Consider the following 18,904-nt stretch of genomic DNA (forward strand, 5'->3'; position numbering starts at 1 on the left):
ATTCTGACCCCGCAGAACCCGGTGGAACACGTGGGCTGTGAATTTATGAAGAGCATGTACATAACATGTACATAATGTATGTAAGTTTTGGAGCCATTGACAGTAAGATAAAGTTGGATACAAAATCATTGAATGCTGCTGTCTCCTCAGCCCTGAAGTCGTAGGTTCACATTTATATAATAAACCTCGTATCATTGGGTCTTAAGATGCAATTTATGTTCTAAAATAAATATTGGGGGCCGGCCCGTGGCTCACTCGGGAGAGTGTGGTGCTAATAACACCAAGGTCCCGGGTTCGGATCCCATATATGGATGGCCGGTTCGCTCACTGGGTGAGCGTGGTGCTGACCACACCAAGTCAAGGGTTAAGATCCCCTTACCGGTCATCTTTAAAAAAAAAATAATAATAAAATAAAATAAAATAAAATAAAATAAATATTGGGAAAATATACATATAAAACTATTATAAAGACACTACAGGTGATGTGTTTTTGTCATTTTTATTTTGTTTTTAAGAAAATTAAGCAAGATGTTTTTAATGTAACCAGTGAAAGGGCCTGGGAAACCGAAAACAGGATTCTGGGGTTTTTTTGATATTGAAAGAAATAGTTGAATGCAAACATCAATGAAAGTACATAAAATACCTTAGGCAAATTTAGATAATGAGCAAAATGTATCCTTCAACATATAGTAAGTTGCCAGAAAATGATCGGCTTATGTCCAGATGCTGATGTCTGGTTGTTGAGGAAATGCTATAACAATGAGAAATCACAGAAAGAAAAATATGACTGACAGGATGATACAATTGATCCTTCAGGGAAGGTGGAGATTTAAAGTTTGTTATACCCACACCAACAGCCTAAACTGAGGCTGGGTATGTCAGACCCCTTGACAGCCCCAGGCTTCCAGTTCCTTCCTGCCATATTGCTAGGAGACCCTAGAGAGAAACAAAGCATGAAAAAGTCTGTTTAATTACAATGGTATTTAAAGACAATTTTGATTTCACCACTAGTAAGTATTTATTGAGTGCTAGGAACAAGAACCACAAAATCAGGTTTCTTGAGGTGTTCCCTGCTCATGCTGGTGTTTTCCCAATTTGAGCCTCACTCCAGTTGTTCTCTTCCTGGCTCTGACTGACAACTCTCTGGTGGGCCTTGGGCCATTCATGCATTTTTCTGTCCTGCTTGCAGTGGTTGGAGACCAGACCTAACAGACAGGTATGCCCAGTTTGCAAAGCCGGCATCAGCCGAGACAAGGTCATACCACTCTACGGCCGGGGCAGCACTGGGCAGCAGGACCCCAGGTGAGGACTTTTTCTCCCCCTGGATGTAAATTCACTTCCGTTCAGTGTCCCCTATCCCACCCTTTACTTAGTGCTTGATGATCCCTCGGCTCTGAAGCAGTCTGTTCCAGATGGAAGTCAGCCAGGAGGGGATGGGAGCCAAGTTGCCACTTGCTGGGCTGTAATACAGGTACCCACTGAGTGTCATCTACAGATGAGCAGTCAGTGTGCTGGGCCTGGGGCTCCAGCAGTGCACATGCCATCACTATTGCAAGTGTGCAAAGTGCTGTGAAAGAGCACTTCCTGCAGCCTGGAAAGCAGGATGTACAGCAGGAGATTCTCTAGGGAGCAGGGTTGCTGCAGCCATAATGTGTAAAGTTTGGGGGAGATGGTAGAGTCTGGGTGGATTTGTGGAGGTTGGGATTTCTAGAAATGGAGGTACGGGTGGGTCCAGCATTCCACAAACACACGTATTGAGAGCCCTTCATGGTCTAGTGCTTCCATCTTCTCCAGAAGTGTCTCTTACCTTCTCCCACCCCACCTCAGCATACTCTGTACATCAGACACACTGGATTTTTCTTAAAGAGACTTGCTCTTTCACATTCATCAACCTTTGTATTTGCTTTCCTCTGCCTCTTCTTTTCACCCCAGTCCTGCTGAAATCACCATCTCCCCCTGCCCTCGTTGCCTCCTCTAACTTCTACCCATTTTTCAGGAGCAGCCCTAAAGTCATCTCCTCCTTGATATGGTCTTCTTCCCCACATTAGTTGCCCTCACTCATGTTCCCACCACGCTCTGTTAAAGAATACCTTTCCCACACTATTGTGATCAGTTGTATTCTGTTGAAACCATGAATATCTTAAGAGTAGGATATGTCATCAGTCTTAGTGTTAGTAGCATCCTGTCTAGTGCCTGATGTGTAGTAAGCTCTCAGTCAGACATTCGTGGGATGAGTGATCAGAGGCTCTGAGACCCAGAGCAAAACGAATAGCCTGGGGAACTCACGTAAGAGTAGTGGGAGGTAAAGAGCTGAAGTTAATCAGAGACACCCTGAATCTCAGCCTTCTCTCTCACAAGCCACCCTCTATTTCAGTTTGGATTTGAGATTTCTCACATCCAATATTATAAAGGCCCAAGGAAGGTGTCTGGCCCTCATTCCTAACTAGTCTGGGTTAGGATCTCTGTGAGAAAGGTAGGCTATAGTGCAATCTGATGGATATTTCATAACAAGCTGATTTTCTCCTTGGTTTTCTATACAGTTGGGAAAAACAATTGCAAGTAGAATGAAGAGTTAGTGTTTGGTTTAATTCAGAATAAAATCACTTGCTGGGCAAGAAAGGGAGCCGTAGCCCTGACCCTGACCCTGTTGGTGAACAGCTCTCAGTCCTCACAGGGAACAACTTAAAGCATTTTGTAATAGACTTATTTTTACACCATTTCTGTTTCAGAGAGAAGACCCCTCCACGTCCTCAAGGACAGAGACCAGAACCAGAGAACAGAGGGGTGAGGAACATTCTAGGAGAAGCTTCTAGAAATGAACCCGTGGCTTTAGAAGTTTCCTTCTTGGTCCTACAATTTTTCTCCTTGATTATAAAAGTAAAGAAAAATTGTAAAATACAGAAAGGAGAAGAGAGAGGAAAGTCACTTATAACCACAACAACCAGAGAAAACCACTGGAAACATTTTGGTCTATTTTCTTTTCCATTGTCCTATTTTTCTTTAATTTTATATATACACATACAAATTTTATAGATCTATTTATGTGTGTGTGTTTTATAGATGTGTGTATTCATTTTTTTTATTTTAATTTTATTTATTTATTTTTTTTGCAATATATGGCTCCTGTTTTGTAACCCCCTTTTAAAATTTCATTCATTCAGGGCCGACCCATGGCTCACTTGGGAGAATGTGGTGCTGATAACGCCAAGGCCATGGGTTCGGATCCCTATATAGGGATGGCCAATTAGCTCACTTGGGAGAGGATGGTGCTGACAACACCAAGTCAAAGGTTAAGATACCCTTACCTGTCATCTTTAAAAAAAAAAAAAAAAAATTCATTCATTCTACAAATATTAAGTGCCTTCTGTGTGCTGGTGATATATTGGTGAATATAGCAATGATCCCTGCCCTAATGAAGTTTACATTCTCACAGTGTATTTTGAGATTTTACGTGCCTGCAATATTTTACTTAATGGCTGTTTAATGTTCAGTTGTATGGATTAACTAATCCTTTGTTAAACATTTAGCTGCTTCCAGTAAGGGTATCCAAACCCTTGACCTTGCTGTTCCTTTTCTTTTTTCTATTTTAAAAACATTTTGATGAACTTATAAATTTGTGAGCAGATTTGCCATTATTTTATTAGGATAAATTCTTAGAAGTAGAATTACTGGTTCAAAAAATTTGCACATTTAAATCAGACATTTAGTCTTAAAAAAAATCCTGTTAAAATGTTAAAGAGATTTTAAAAGCAAAATATATACCCATACTGCCAGGATTCCAGAACAACTATAATCTTTTCCCTATGTTCTCTTCATCTGTATTCTGTGTACATATATTTTTATGTAGCCATTACATTCATTTTGCTGCTTTAAAATTTAATTTTGGCAGTACTTTCCATGATGCTCTGAAGTGTTCTCTTTATTATTTTTAAAGGATGACATTTATGTCATTAAATTTTGATGCATTTTTTTTTTCTTTATGTGAATTATGGCGTTTCCTTAGGATCCCCAGGAGTAGGATTATTGAGTAGGGATCTTGATAGAAATAGAGGTCTTGGGCTGGCCAGTTAGCTCAGTTGGTTAGAGCACAGCCTGGTAACACCAAAGTCAAGGGTTTGGATCCCTGCACTGGCCAGCCCCCCCACCACTCCCCACAAAAAAACAAAGAAACTGAGGTCTCTTGTCTGGATTACCCTTAATAATATTAGCAGTGATCACTTGTTGAATGGTTATTATATGCAAAGAACTATGAGTATATGTGGAGTTTTGAATACATGATCTCATTTAAGCTTCACATCAATGCATTTAACAGAAAAGGAATCTGAGGCCCAGATAAGTGAACTGACCTGTCAGTGGCCACACAGCTAGAGCTGAAACCCAGATCTGGCTGGTATTGAAGTCTCTGCTCTTGACCACCAGGCAGCACTACTTTAACCTTCCCAGGCACTGGTTCCCCATGGAGCATTAGCAACTAACACAGGAATCAGAGACTCCAGAAAGCTAGAAGCCCTGTCCTGTATGACTGTGGCGCACACCTCCAGGGTTTGTAGGCACCTGTAGACCCTAGTGATGCTTTTCGCATACTCTGCCCCAGGAACATAAATCCACCAAATATGAGGACTTGTGGGATCATATAGATGTTGCTAGAAGGGAAGCAGGAAGGTCAGCCCTCAGGATTGCATTGAATGAAGCTGTGGTTTCTGATGAAACAATTGCACCTTCCCAGGTAAGGCAGCTTTAGTCCCAGGAGCCCTCAGACTCAGCCATGCTGGTTCTGAGTAGGAAGCATTCCAGCACCGAGAAGACGGAAACCAGCTGTTTTCGTTCCTTATAGGTTTGCCTTCTTATTAAATGAGCTGTTAGGCTTTATGGGTAGTGCCACCCAGCAAGAAATTTGGAGTTGGGTGCCAGGATGCTCAGTATGGGACAGGGAGTGGTCATTATTGTGACTTGGAAAAGACCTACAAATGAAGGCCAGTCAGCTCTTTGTGGAGAGCAGCAGTGGCCTAATATTTTTTCTTCTTTTTACTATTTTTTTAATCATTTGTTCTAAAGATCTCACCAGGGATGTATAGGAAGAGAAAAAAATTTTTTTAAGACGTGTGCCTTAAGAGCACAGATTTTCAGATCAGATTGACCTATTTTTAGATCTAAACTCTACCCCTTGGTCAAGTTAATTCATCTCTCCAAGCATCAGTTTGGTCATCTATAAAATGTGGATGATGCTAACATAAGAATTAAACATGACTTGTGCATCCCAGTGCTTAACACAGTCCCTGGCACAGAGTTCACACTTAGAAAAAGGGAATTACTTATTCACAATATTATTGTTTCTTTTGAATCTTCATGTGAAAGAAGATGCATTGTAGAACATACACAGGGAAAAAAAATCTGAGGGTGATACACCAAACTGCTGATAATGGTTATTTCGAGCGGAAGGGGGGTGGCTGTGAGATTTGAGGGTGAATAGGAGACCTTTGACTTTCTTTGTCAGTTTTTCCTAAAATTTGTGAATATCTTATAACAAACATGTATTACTTTTGTAATCAGAAAAAAATTAGTGTTTAAAATTTTAAAACTTCTATGTAACAATATTAAAAGAAATTTTTGAGGGAAAATACTTACCTGTATCTTGTCAACATACCTATATGTTGTCATGTCCTTGTGATCATGCTGCTCAAACAATTTTGTCTGATAATTTGGTCACGAAAGTTTTTCTGTTACTATGTAAGTCAGCATATTGGTCCTTTGAAAGCACATATTGAGATTTTGATCATGACTTCCATTGTTGGCTAATTAGGGTTCCACCGTTTTTTTGCTATTACAGATAATGTGTGGTTTGTTTTGACGTTCCCTTGTTATTGGGCACGTGTGTGATTGCCAATTTTGCTGTTGTAAAGCATGTAGAAAATTTTACTGGCTAATGTGGGACTCTGGAAATGAACCTTAAGCCTTAAGAATCCCAACTTGCATCATCAGAGTGTTTCATGTTGGGTCACAGCCAATCCTTTTTGACCTATTGACAGCTCCTTAGCTAGGAGCTAAGGCTAGTAGGGTGTGAGGGCCGCCAGAATTCCTCCCCTTTGGGGTCTGTATGGGAAGAAGAGCTGTCCCTCCTTGGAAACAGGTGGCAGAGGGTAGGGCGGAGAGAGGGTACCAAATGTAAGATGACATGTAAAATGTGTTGTGTTTGATAGGTACGGGAGAAACCTGCTTGTTTCCCCTCCTCTTAATTGCATTTCTTCCACACAGGGATTTCAAGGATTTGGATTTGGAGATGGTGGCTTCCAGATGTCTTTTGGAATTGGGGCATTTCCCTTTGGGATATTTGCCACGGCATTTAACATAAATGATGGGCGGCCTCCTCCAGGTAGGACCCTTTTATCTTGAGAAATCGGTAAGATATCTTAGTAATTCTGCTTGAAAGCTTCTTGGAATTCAGTAGTACGGAAGTTACATATAATTGTCATTACACGAATAATCAACCTTTTCAAAATGTCCTAAACTCTTTTCAGTCTACTGGCAGTCATGCTAACAGTATTGAGCACACACCAAGCATATGCACATGCAGAGCACTTTCCATTCTAAACTCAGGAGATCATCACAACCACCCTTTGGGACAAGTGTGCAATTAGCTCTGTTTTACAGACCAGAAAATGCTCAGTAATATTTACCAAAACATACCCCATGTCTATAAAATAAGATGCAGCTGAAGAAAAGCCTGGTCCTGCATATGTACCCCACACTTTAACCATTTGGAGGTAGGGATGGGTGAGGTGACCCACAAGGAATCAGGGCCTCTACATTTTCTGGCATCTCTGTCAGCTTCCCTCAGGACACAACATGGGACTGGTCCCAAGACTCAGCCCTTTGGGAACCTTGCCTAGGTTTGCCACCTGCTGCTGCCTTTTTCCCTCCAGCTGCTGGAAAGTACCTACTGCATTCAGTGTAGAGCAGAGCAGAGAGGTGGGTGCCTGTACTCTCACAATTTGACACCTGAGCCAAGATCTTTACAGTGGAGCCTGCAGAGATGCTGTGGTTAGCTGAGCTCTGTTCACACTCATTGGAGCCTCAGGTGCACTGGGCACAGCATAGGGTACGGAAAGACTGTTGTGTGGTTCCTGGTCAGGAGCTTATGCTCTAGAGGCAATAACCCACTCCTGGGTCATCCCAGTTCCCCACCCCAGCCTAGTCTTTGGCATATAGCAGGTGATCAGTAAGTCTTTATTGACTGCCTGCCTGCACAAATCCCATCAGAACACCCCACTGGGGAATCTAGTACAGCATCAAGAGATCTTGGGAATGCCCTCCTTACCTTGCAGTTTTAGTCTGTTTTGTGTTGCTATGACAGAAATACCTGAGACTGGGTAATTTATAAGGAAAAAAGGTTTATTTGGCTTATGATTCTGGGACAGCTGCATCTGGCATGGGCCTCAGGCTGCTTCTACTCATGGCAGAAAAGCGGCAGGCAGCCGGCAGGTACAAGCAGATCACATGGCGACAGGAAGCAAGAGAGAGAGAGAGAGAGAAGGTGCCAGGGTACTTTAAACAATCAGGTCTTGCAGGAACTAATAGAGCAAGGACGCACTCACTACCCCTCCTCCCCCAGGGAGAGCATTAATCCATTCATGAGGGATGCACCCCCATGACTCAATCAGTTTCCAACACTGCCACATTGGAGATCAAATTTCCACATGAGTTTTGGAGGGGACAACACATCCAAACTCCATCATTACACCCCTGGCCCCTCAAAACTCATGTCACGCTCACATACAAAATACAATCATTCTATCCCAACAGTCCCAAAAGTCTTAGCTTGTTCCAGCACCAACTTAAAAGTCCAAAGTCCAGAGTCTCCTCTGAGACCAAAAGCAAAAGTCCTTCCAGCTTTGAACCTGTAAAAGTCAAAACCAAATTTATCTACTGCCAAGATAAAATGGTGGAACAGACATTGGGTAAACATTCCCATTCCAAAAGTGAAGAATAGGCCAAAAGAAAGGAAAAACAGGTCCCAAACAAGTCCGGAACCCAGCAGGGCAGGCATTAAATCTCAAGGCTGGAGAATCAGGTACCTTGATTCCATGTTTGACTGCCTCTGCACACAGGTGTGGGGGTTGGGTCCCCAAGTCCCTGGGCAGCTCCACTCCTATGGCTTTCCACACTTCACCTCTCCCAGGCTGGTGTTCCACTCTGGTAGCTCCACAGGTCTGGGGTCTCCATGGTGGTCCCCCTCTCGTGGCTCCACTAGGCATGACACTGTTGGGGTTTCTCTGCTACAACTCTGACCCCACATTTCTGCTCGGCATTGCTCTAGCGAAGGCTGTCTGCAGTGACTCCACCCCTGCGACAGATCTCTTCCTGGGCCCCCAGACATTCCCATACATACTGTGAAATCTGGGTGGAGGCTCCCAAGCCTTCCCAGCTCTGGCATTCTGTGAGCCTGCAGACCTAACACCACGTTGATGCCACCAAGACTTCTGGCTTATATTTTCCAAATCTTTATGCTCTGCTCCCATTTTAAATTCTGGCTTTACATCATGCTTTTTCTGCCATAACTCAGAGTAGGCTGTTAGAAATAGCCATGCAGTGTCCTTAATGCTTTGCTGCTTAGAAATTTCTTCTGCCAGATACTCTGGTTCACAGCTCCTAAGTTCCAACTTCCACAGAGTCCTAGGGCATGGACACAATGCAGCCAGGTTCCTTGCTATAGTGTAGCAAGGGTTATATTTTGTCCAATTCCCAATAAGTTCCTCATTTCTATCTGAGACCTCATCATCCGCATGGCCTTTACTGTCCACATTTCTATCAGCATTCGGCTCGCCCCCACATAAGACTCCAGGCATTCCAAACTTTGCCTCGTCTTTTTCTCTTCTTCTAAGTCCTCCAAACTCCTCCAACCTTTGCCCATTACCCAGTACCAAAGCTGCATCCACATTTTCAGGTATCTGTTTAGCAACACCCCACTCCTGGTACCAATTTTCTGTTTTACTATGTTTTGTGTTGCTGTGACAGAAATACCTGAGACTGGGTAATTTATAAGGAAAAGAGGTTTATTTGGCTTATGATTCTGGGACAGCTGCATCTGGCATGGGCCTCAGGCTGCTTCTACTCATGGCGGAAAAGCAGCAGGTAGCCGGCGGGTACAAGCAGATCACATGGCGACAGGAAGCAAGAGAGAAAGAGAGAGAGAGAAGGTGCCAGGGTCCTTTAAACAATCAGGTCTTGCAGGAACTAATAGAGCAAGGACGCACTCACTACCCCTCCTCCCCCAGGGAGAGCATTAATCCATTCATGAGGGATCCACCCCCATGACTCAATCAGTTTCCAACACTGCCACATTGGAGATCAAATTTCCACGAGTTTTGGAGGGGACAGCACATCCAAACTCCATCACTTACCTATCTCCAGAGTTTCTCCACTGTTCACATATTGTTTTCTCAGAGGAAGGAGATCCCAAAGGGCAGGTTGTGCTCTTCCTTGAGGGAAGGACAGATTCCTGTTGAGACAGCAGGAACCTGCCTGTTAGGTTGCTTCCTTCTAACCTGGTCCAATGCTCACCCTGGATTCCCCAGTTAAACAGAGTTCCACAGACAGGCTGGACTCTGGATCACTTTAACCACCTACCACAATCACAGTTTTCCCTGTCATGTTTGATACAATTTGGCCATTCTGGTTGTAGATTCTCTTACCCTCTTTCCCACAAAATCAGGACAGGGAGCTGTAAATGGTAGTTTTTCTCAAAGCAGAGAGAAGTGAAGAACCTAGGTTCTCACCCCAGTTCTGCCTCTATCTTGCTATACAATGGGGAAGACAAGTCCTTCTGCCTAGCTGGGCCCTACTTCTCCTCTGGAAAAGGAAGGTACTCTGTGTGGGGCCCTGGGGAGGTAGTGTATGAAGAGACTGTGAAGCATGACCAACAAATCTGCCACTAACTCAGAGCTTCATGATCTTGGCAGGACACCTTATACTGGTGTTTCAGCTTCTTAGGCAAAATGGGAATAATAATATCCACCAAGTAATAATGTGTACAAAACACTTAGGATATAGAAGATGCTTAACAAACAGTAGCTTTTCTTTTACTGCTTCCTCTAATAAGAGTTTCCTGTTAGTCAACTAGTTATTTGCATATGCAGACCAAACTTCTTTAGGACAAAGTGGAGAACTTCTCCTTATTGTTATACTGTTTCACATATTTTTGTTTTGCCTAATATTATTTGAGGCTTGGAAATCTTAGTATTCAGGATTCTGTTGTTGTAAAAAGATATGAAGATTGATGCTCTTAGCTTCCAGCCCAAATGGGCAGTGTGCACAGCTATAGCATTCTGACAGCCTCTCTTTTCCCTCCTGTCCCTCCAGCTGTCCCTGGGACACCCCAGTACGTGGATGAGCAGTTCCTGTCACGCCTCTTCCTGTTCGTGGCCCTCGTGATCATGTTCTGGCTTCTGATTGCCTAATGATGGGCTTCTGCCTACATTCTCGGCAGGGCCTCTGGACTGGTGATGTGCCACTCCCCACTCCTGTTGTTTGGCTTCCTGGCTGATGCTGTGACCCCTGGAATCAGTGGGGTCAGTAATACGTCAAGGAGTCTTGCTTCTCCATCAGAGCTTTGGAACTCAAGACCAGTTGGCAAGCACCCCCAAGTGTTGCCACTGCTGTAAACACCCTCCTGTAACATCAGGCCTTGGTGTTGAGTCCTCTCTTATGGATGACACCATGAAATTCTGTTCCAGCCAGCTCAGCAGGTCCTGGCTCTGAAAAGGGAAGAGGTGGGAAGGGAGAAACTGTTGGAGTATAATTTCATCTGAGTTCAATGTTACAAAAACAAAGGGATGAACCAAATGGTATTTATGGAAACTTACTTTCCATCTCTTTAAATACCCCTTAATAAGTAGCCTCCAAAGACAGTGGGGTTCCTCATACAGAGAGGTTCCCTTTCCAGATCCCAGTGCTGCTCTGCCCTCTTGCTTCCTCCCTCCCCCTCCTCTTCCTCAGCCAAGATGCAAGAAATTGCTGTTCCATAAAGATCATAATTGCAGCAGCTGAAGCTAGAGTCACTTCATGAATTCACCAGAGACCCAAAGATCTTTTATTGGCTCTGGGCTGTGCTCAATATCTTTGGCCCCAGAGAGCAGCTTGAATGACCTGGTTTCCTGGTGTAAATTGCCCCTGGTGAGACATTTGGCTTCCCTCAGCTTTCCCATCAGCTTTTCCCCATATATGTATCTGTCTCTGTTAGAGGGCAAACAGCTAGACTACTGCTGAGCTGGGACTTCAGTGGGATTCGAAGCTCTGATGCAGGAACAACTGAACAAGAAGCCCTGTTTCCTAGGCTGCCAAAGCTCCGAGTGCATCCTCTTCCAGAACCCACCCAGAGGAAACTGGAGGCTTTGTCAGGTCAGCAGAGCTGCATGTTGAAGACCACCATCCTCAGAAGACAAGTTCTTTATGAAGAGGCAGGGAGAGGGGAGACACACATGTGACCCTGACTTTAGTATGGCTTGATGGATTCCCCTGAAAACTTCCTATATGTATACTAAAACCAAGGAAGCATGTTATTCCCTAATAGGCAACCCCTGATGATTTGTAAAGCCAGATGGCAGGGCCTAGGGAGCCCCAGCACAATGATATGACGTAGTATTCCTTTCTGTGAAATCTAAGGGAAATTATTATTATTATTATTATTATTTTTTTTTTTTTTGTCTTTTTCGTGACCGGTACTCAGCCAGTGAGTGCACCGGCCATTCCTACATAGGATCCTAACCCGCAGCGGGAGCGACGCTGCGCTCCCAGCGCCGCACTCTCCCGAGTGCGCCACGGGCTCGGCCCTAAGGGAAATTATTCATCTGAAGCTCTTGATTTGTTTTTTGATTTCACAAGCTTCTTTCTCGAAATCCGATTGAGGGAATGTGGTGCCAGGCAAGTAGGTCAGTTCACCTAGTGGAATGGCGGTTCTTGCTCTGCGTTCCAGGCCTTGTTCTAGAAATCCAGGCTCTTTCTAGAGACCCCAAAGGTGGGGAAAAATGGACTTCCTCTGAAGTCCTCTTACTTCAGCAGTCCATACTGCCCCTGGCTAACCCCCAGCAATAGCCAACAAGTGGTAGAAAGCGCCACCTAGTGCTTTTTTCCACATATGGTTCTGCATAGTTTGTGGAAACCAAGACCTTGAGGAAGACAAGGAAAGACCTCCTCCCCTCTCCACAGCCCCACCTCTTCTCCTTTGCACCTGTGAATGCCAGAGTTCAGTGTTTAAACAGACAAAATATAAAGTATTGAGTAGGTGGTTCGTTTGCCGAATCCACTTGGTATGAACAAGCTACCAGCTTTACAGTGCGCCTGATGGATTTTTAAACATTCTTGGGCACCTACTCGAGTGCTTTTTTTATCACCTTCTGGAAATCCTCAGAGTTGGAGGGGTCCCTGGAGTTCCTCTGGTCTAGAGAGAATTGGTGGGATCCCTCAGTACAGTGTCCCCAACTAGTGGAGGGAGAGAGGAATTCAGTCATATGGGTCCAACAGAAATGGGTCTCCAGAATAAAGATTAAAGAAGAGTTATGGGTAGGAAGATGAATCATTTAGACTGGAGTGAGCCCAAGAAAGCTGCACCAGCAGAGGCATCCCAGGAACCTGTTAGCAAAGCCAGGTTGGCCATGTGCGCTTTGATTTTGAATCTTATGGGTCCCTACTTACCGTCTGCCAGGAGCTGGGGCAGGAGAATCGACTTGGGACTCACCACCCCTCCACAGGCTCACCACCTCACCCCTCTGCCAAGGCAGCTTTCCTCTCTTTTGTGTGTGTTTTCTGTGTTCTCCACCTCCACCCTCCTCCTACCACCCTCCTCCTACCACCCTTGTGGACTAGGACCAGGTCCTGACCACAGTCAGAAAATGACAATATGTACAGTGGCACACCTTGACCAGTCACTAATTTTCACTGTTGTGAAAGTGATTTGATTTAGAATTAAACAAATGGTTTTACATTACTTTGAGCTTGGACTTCTTGACTGTGACATGGGAGGTGAGTGGATGGGGAGCATACACACTGGTCTGGTCTGGGAAGCACCTGCATGTCCTTGGTAATGTAACACTGAGGATGACAGTCTCCAAACAGCCAAAGATAATCAGAGATGAGTAGTGTAGGCTGGAGGCCTGGCTTCATACTCAGCCCTGCCCAAGGTGTAACCTGTCTGACAGGCAGCCCCGGTTTTGACAAGAGCATGGAATTCCTAAGTTTGTGAGTGACAAGCTGCCAAGATGGAGCTTAGCTGTGGCTGATAAGAGCTTTGAGGACAATCACAGGTTATTCAGTGTCAGCATCCATCCATATGTTCAGTGGTGGTGCAGGTGAGCCCTTGGCTAAGTCCTCTTCCTGGAGCAGGGGGTGTGCCCCTCCCTGAGGTTCCTCAGTGGAAGGGTTTGGTGTGAGAAGGAAGATTTTGGTGAGGTTACAAGTCTGTCTCAGCCTCAGGCTCCCCAGCATACCAGAGCTACAGGTCATCCTTCTGAAAAGTCCTCTTCAACTTTGATCTAACAGTTATTTAGTTGAAAAGTGCCAAGATATAGTGAGGAAGGTAAGGGTAAGGGAGCTTCAGAATTCATAAGCCCAATAAGAAAAGAGTAGGGTTTTTGCTTTAAGTGGAAAACATAAAACACAAACGGTGGTAGAAAAGGACAGTAAAACCTCCATGTACCAGTCACCCAACCCCAATAACCATCAACTCAGGTCCAGTCCTGTTGAAATCTACACCACCCTCACACTGTTCCCTCTCCTGCTGCCTGGACTATTCTGAAGCAAATCTCAGTCATACGTCATCTATTAAGTATTTCAATATACATCTCAAAGATAAGGATTTTTTTTAACATAACCAAGATACCATTTATGTGCCTTAAAAAATAAACAGTAATTCCTTCATGATACCAAGATGGAGCTTGCCATCCAATATATCAAATTATTGTTCAAGTTTCCCTCCTTGTCTCGTAACTTTTTTGTGTATGTTTGAATTGAGATCTAAATCAGATCCATACATTGCTATTGTTTGTCTCTTAAGTCTCTTTTCCTTTGCAGTTTATCTGTTAAAGAAACTAGATCATTTGTCCCCATTGAGTTTTTCACAGCCTCAATTTTGCTATTTGCATCACCGTAGTGTTATTTAACAAGCTCCTTTAAATTGGTGCATTTCCTTTAAATTGGTGTTAGATCTAGAGGCTTGACCAGACTCGAGTTTGATTTGGGGGGGGGGGGCTGGGGGTGGCAGTAAGACCACGTCATAAGCGATAGTATATACTTGTTGCGTCTTATCAGGAGGCACATAATGTCTTGTAGTCCCTCTTTGTGATGTTAGCAGCCATTTACTGATCATTATCTAGAACAGCACGGTCCAATAGAATTTGCTGCAGTGATGGAGATGTTCTATATATGTACTGTCCAACACAGCAGCCACTAGCCACATGTGACTATCAAGCATATGTATCATGGCTAGTGGACTGAAGAAGTGAATTTTTAGTTCTATTTCATCTTAATTTAAAAAGCCACATGTGGCTATCATATTGGATAGTGCAGATTTAGATTAATTCATAGGGATAGCAAAATGATATAATTGAAAGTAACAATATTTTTAGAATTGAGAAGACTGCACATCTCTGCAGAGTGGGGCAACAAAATTACAGAGAACACGGGGCTGTTGGTTGTAGGAATGGCAGGGTGATGCAAGGGCAGGATGTGCTTAGGAGAAAGCAAAGAATCCTGGAGTGGAGGGAGTAGGGATACAAGGCTGCAGGGTGAGATGTAGTTAGCTCCTGAGGGCCTTATTTGGCCTTTATTTTATTGGCAACGGGGAACTATTGAAGGGTGTTGAGGAGAGAGTTGACAGGATCAGAAACATACCTTTGTTAGATTAGCCAGTCTATCTTAGGTGGGATGATTCAGGGAAGGGAGAGACTAAAGGCCAGAGACTAGCTCAGTATGAAGCAAGTGGAAGTGACACGCTGAAGATCTGGCTAGGTAGACAAGTAGACCAGTATCCTCAGGATGACAGAAACTTGAGGTGATATTCAAGATCCAGGTTTTCAGGGTCCTAAGCTCAAAGAGTTGATTGCGAGTTAGTGCAGGATCTGGCCTGAGAGACTGACCAAGCCATGGCCAGCTAAACAAACTGTGGACAGGTGATTTGGGTGCTAGAAACCTAATAGGTCTACTCCCTGCCTAGACCTTTTCTGCCCCCAGAAGTCCCCCTTTGAGTTCACAGGTGATTTTGGAGTGTTCTTTGCATCCATGTTAGAAAGATATCTCCTGGTTTTATAATTTCTACAGAGAGCTATTCCCTTCCCTTTCATTTCAACTTGCATTTCTCAGTTACCTGAACTTCCCTGGGAGGAACTTGGGGGAGTTGGTTATCCCCCTACTTACTGCTGGTGAAGATCATGAGGCTGGAGGTAGGAAAGAAGTGGAATGTGAGAGAGTTAGGAGGGAGAAGAGACAGATCTGGGTGCCTTGCAGTGAGGAGGAGGGAGAAGGAAGACACCCAGAGGGTCTTAGTTCCAAGGCTGCCAGTACATGGGAAAATACAGTGTAACCTCTTTCCATATGAAGGTTGAGTAAAATCCCTGTCCCCTTTTTGCTAGCCATGAGGTGGGCTTGTCAGGAGAGTAACCTGGATTCCTATCACTTTAATTCAATATATAATCATGTGTTTACTATAATTGGAGATTTCCTGGAAAGCTATAAACGCAACTGCTAAGAGGCTTCCCAGGAATTAATGGAAGTTAGGAACAGCCCTCTTCCCAAGAACTTTATCCACACTCAGGACATTAGGAACCACACGCCACACCCAGAGGAGAAAAATCTGATTGGCATTGGTTTAAACTAGATGGTCAGAAAGAGAATTGTGCTCACCTTTGCTTACCCGAGTGCTAGGACCCGAGATAGCTGGGTTTAACTTTGTCCTTGGCTGGGTGGAGGGGGGGCAGGATCCATTTCCCTGGGCCCATCCCTGCCCCTTCCTGGTCATTTGGACACTTTTCCCATTATATAAATCTGATTTAGGAAAACGACAGTTGCCAAAGACCCATCATCAGAGAATCAGATGGGAGGAACATCAGCAAGTAGCTGATATAGCCAACCCTTCATCAGATGGAGGATTCCAGTCTCCTCCTAAGCCCTATGAGGAAGTGGTTCTCAAAGCCTCTTAGCCAGCTAGCAGCTGCCACAACCCAGTCTGCTGTCCTAACTCTTGGCCTGGTGCTCTCTCCACTAGAAGATTCTAAACTGGCAGTCCTCAGGGCAAATCTAGTACACCAGTGTGTTTCATTTGGCCTACATGGCATTTAAAAAGTTTTTGAATATTACCAACATATTAAAAAGTGGGAAAAAAGGAGAAAAATTTAAAAATTAAAATAAAGTAAAAAGTGGGAAACTTGGGGCTGGCCAGTTAGCTCAGTTGGGTAGAGCACAGCCTTGTAACACCAGAGTCATGGGTTTGGATCCTCGTACTGGCCAGCCACCGGGGGGGGGGGGGGGGGGGAAGGAAAATTTCATCCAAATACCTGGATTTTGGGCTTTTTTTGAAAAATTGGAAGACCTGGGAATAGCAGTCCAGCATTCCAGCAGGGGACTGCTCTTCCAATGGGGCATGCACACTCCTGTGTGTTGGGCTCATTTACGAGAGCCCAACGGTACTTACACAATATATACAGTTCTTACCCGGCCTTGCTAAAGATCTGCACCTAGAATGCTGGTTACGCCACCTCCGTTCCATCTTGGATTTAGGGATTATCTACTATAGTGGCGCAGAGTAATGGTTTCTCTGAGCTGAAAGCGTCTAAGAAAAGTCTGTTCTCAAACCCCCAAAGCTATTTGTGGTGTAGACCCGGCTTCTCCATATTCATATTCCTGATTCCAAAAGTTCTTTCTACTGTAAGGAACTTTCAACTTGGAGTCAGGAAACCTGGATTCCCATCCCAGCTCTGCTCCTAATGACTGAGCCATTTTGAGGTGATCGAACTTGTCTTCTCTGGTCCTAAGTTTTTCCCATCTGTAAAATGAGGGGACTGGACTAAATGAGCGTGGAGGGTCGTCTGTGTTGAGACCTGCTACCTGCACAGAATCACCCTTATCAGCTCCAGCACCCACAGAGGACCCAGCTCGCGCTAGGGGGCGCCAGGGCAGCCGCAGAGCCGGAGCCAGAGGGCGAGGCCGGGCCCAGGGGGAGGGGCCTAAACGGGGCGGGGCGTAGGCGGGTGGGCCCCGGTGCCAGGTGCAGTTTGGTCCTCCCCGGGCGCCGTAGGCGGTGCTTCGCGCTCGCGCCTGGGGCTCAGGTTCTTCCTCGCCGGCGGCGGCGGCGGCGGCGGCGGCGGCGGCGGCGGCGGCTCAGGGAAGCTGCGGCGCCTCCCGCGACCTCCTCCCGGTTTCCGCGCCCCCGGGACCATGGCCGCGCTGGCGGGTAAGGAAGGGCTGCGCTGTCCCGTCCCTCCGTTATCTCCGAAGGCTGGGCTCATGGCGCCTGAGGGGAGTCGGCGGCTCTCTCCAGGGTTTTAGCAGATTGGATCGTCGTGGGTCCGGCTCTTCAGAAGGACTTGGGGTGGAGGGCACAGCTCTCCCCCGGAGGGGACGGGGCATCTGGGAGACAGAGGGCTCCGGAGGCAGGCTGTTTGGGTGGTTTCTCGCGAGTTGAAGTCCTCGGGAGGAAATAATTCTGGCTCCGCAAAGAGTCTAGCTTTTGAGGGGAGCTGGTGGTCGCAAGTCCCCAAATTAAAACCTTTTTCAAGGGATTTGAGGAGCCTGCGATTCCCTTGGGGTGAGGGCTCTGTAGAATATGGTGAGTACAGCATCCTCTAGAGTTCAGGGTAGTTGGGAGATGGAGAGTTACTCCAGTTCTGGATTTTCTGTGGAAAATGGAGGAAGGTATGACTTTCCCGCCAGGACCCAAGTCTTCTTGCTGCTGTCTTGGTGCCTGGGATACCCTGGATCTTGGGGCTGTTTGCAGGAAATAGTGGAGTGTGGGCTTCCTTAGGGTTTAGGACGCGGACCAGGAGTAAGGGGAGATTGGACCATACCTCCTGGTGCCTAAAGATCTCTGCTACAGGTGGGGAAGGTGGGCCCCTGGGGCTCTAGGTCCTCCTGTAGGGAGCTGGGTCCTCCAGCCTCTGAAACCACAGGGATGTGGCTAAACACCTCCTGGAAGGAAGAGTTGTCCAAGGGTGAAGAGTAGCTTAAGGGTTGGGTTAGCTGTGCTGCATTCCCCTCCCAGTCACCTCACACACCACCCTGCGGCTTCCTGCCCTCCTTGTTTGTCCCCCCAGCACCAGGAACCTTCTGTCGCCTGTGTTTTCCAGCCACTTGTGTGGGTGGCCCAGCCTGTGGGTCCACCAGGGTCAATGTCCAGAAGCTTTCTAGAGGTGGCAGGAGAGAAGGCGGAGGGGGAGGCTGGATATCTGCCCCCACTTCCTGGCTTTGGGCCTGTGGACGATCACTTCCTCCATCCTGAATACAAGGACCAGGCCACCAGTGGGTCACTTCCTCACCATGGGAGCATGGGATTTTTCTCCTGATTGATAATAATAGGCTTCTGGAGAAAGAGCTAGGAGTGGATAATGTCTCCTGTCCCTTTCTTTTAAGAAGTTTTTTAGCCCAGGGTTCTTCAACTCCAGTGATTTCCAGTGACTTTTTCTTACTACAGTGTAATATAGGTTCCCGTGATTCTCAGAAACTTTTGAAAGGTTTTAGAGTACAGTAGTTTTTATCACATTTTCCCTGAATGAAGTAAAACACTGTCTAGAGGCATAAAGCCTCTAGATGAATTAGTTTATGCATTCTTCCATTTATTCAAAGAATATTTGTTGGATACTTGTGTGCCATGCACTTATCCAAGTGCTGAGGAGTACAGTGGTGAACAAAGTAGACATGGTCCTTG

The 18,904-nt window shown here is 45.5% G+C and overlaps 2 protein-coding genes across 4 annotated transcripts in view; both read left to right on the forward strand.

Moving 5' to 3' along the window:
• Nucleotides 1-12,979, forward strand: part of RNF185 (ring finger protein 185) — a 33,490-nt gene extending 20,511 nt beyond the window's left edge. For both annotated transcript variants that reach the window (XM_063087447.1, XM_063087448.1), the window contains exons 4-7: nucleotides 1,190-1,302; nucleotides 2,730-2,784; nucleotides 6,253-6,370; nucleotides 10,357-12,979. In XM_063087447.1, the coding sequence (XP_062943517.1) occupies nucleotides 1,190-1,302; nucleotides 2,730-2,784; nucleotides 6,253-6,370; nucleotides 10,357-10,454 (384 nt within the window). In that variant the 3' untranslated portion in view covers nucleotides 10,455-12,979. The remainder of the gene's footprint in view (nucleotides 1-1,189; nucleotides 1,303-2,729; nucleotides 2,785-6,252; nucleotides 6,371-10,356) is intronic.
• Nucleotides 12,980-17,352: 4,373 nt separating this feature from the next.
• The window catches only part of LIMK2 (LIM domain kinase 2), a 52,979-nt gene continuing 51,427 nt past the window's right edge, over nucleotides 17,353-18,904 (forward strand). For both annotated transcript variants that reach the window (XM_063083940.1, XM_063083957.1), the window contains exon 1: nucleotides 17,353-17,434. In XM_063083940.1, coding sequence (XP_062940010.1) covers nucleotides 17,419-17,434 — 16 coding nt within the window. In that variant the 5' untranslated portion in view covers nucleotides 17,353-17,418. The remainder of the gene's footprint in view (nucleotides 17,435-18,904) is intronic.

The sequence above is a fragment of the Cynocephalus volans genome, chromosome 2 (assembly GCF_027409185.1).
Source record: "Cynocephalus volans isolate mCynVol1 chromosome 2, mCynVol1.pri, whole genome shotgun sequence".
NCBI classification, from domain to species: Eukaryota; Metazoa; Chordata; class Mammalia; order Dermoptera; family Cynocephalidae; genus Cynocephalus; species Cynocephalus volans.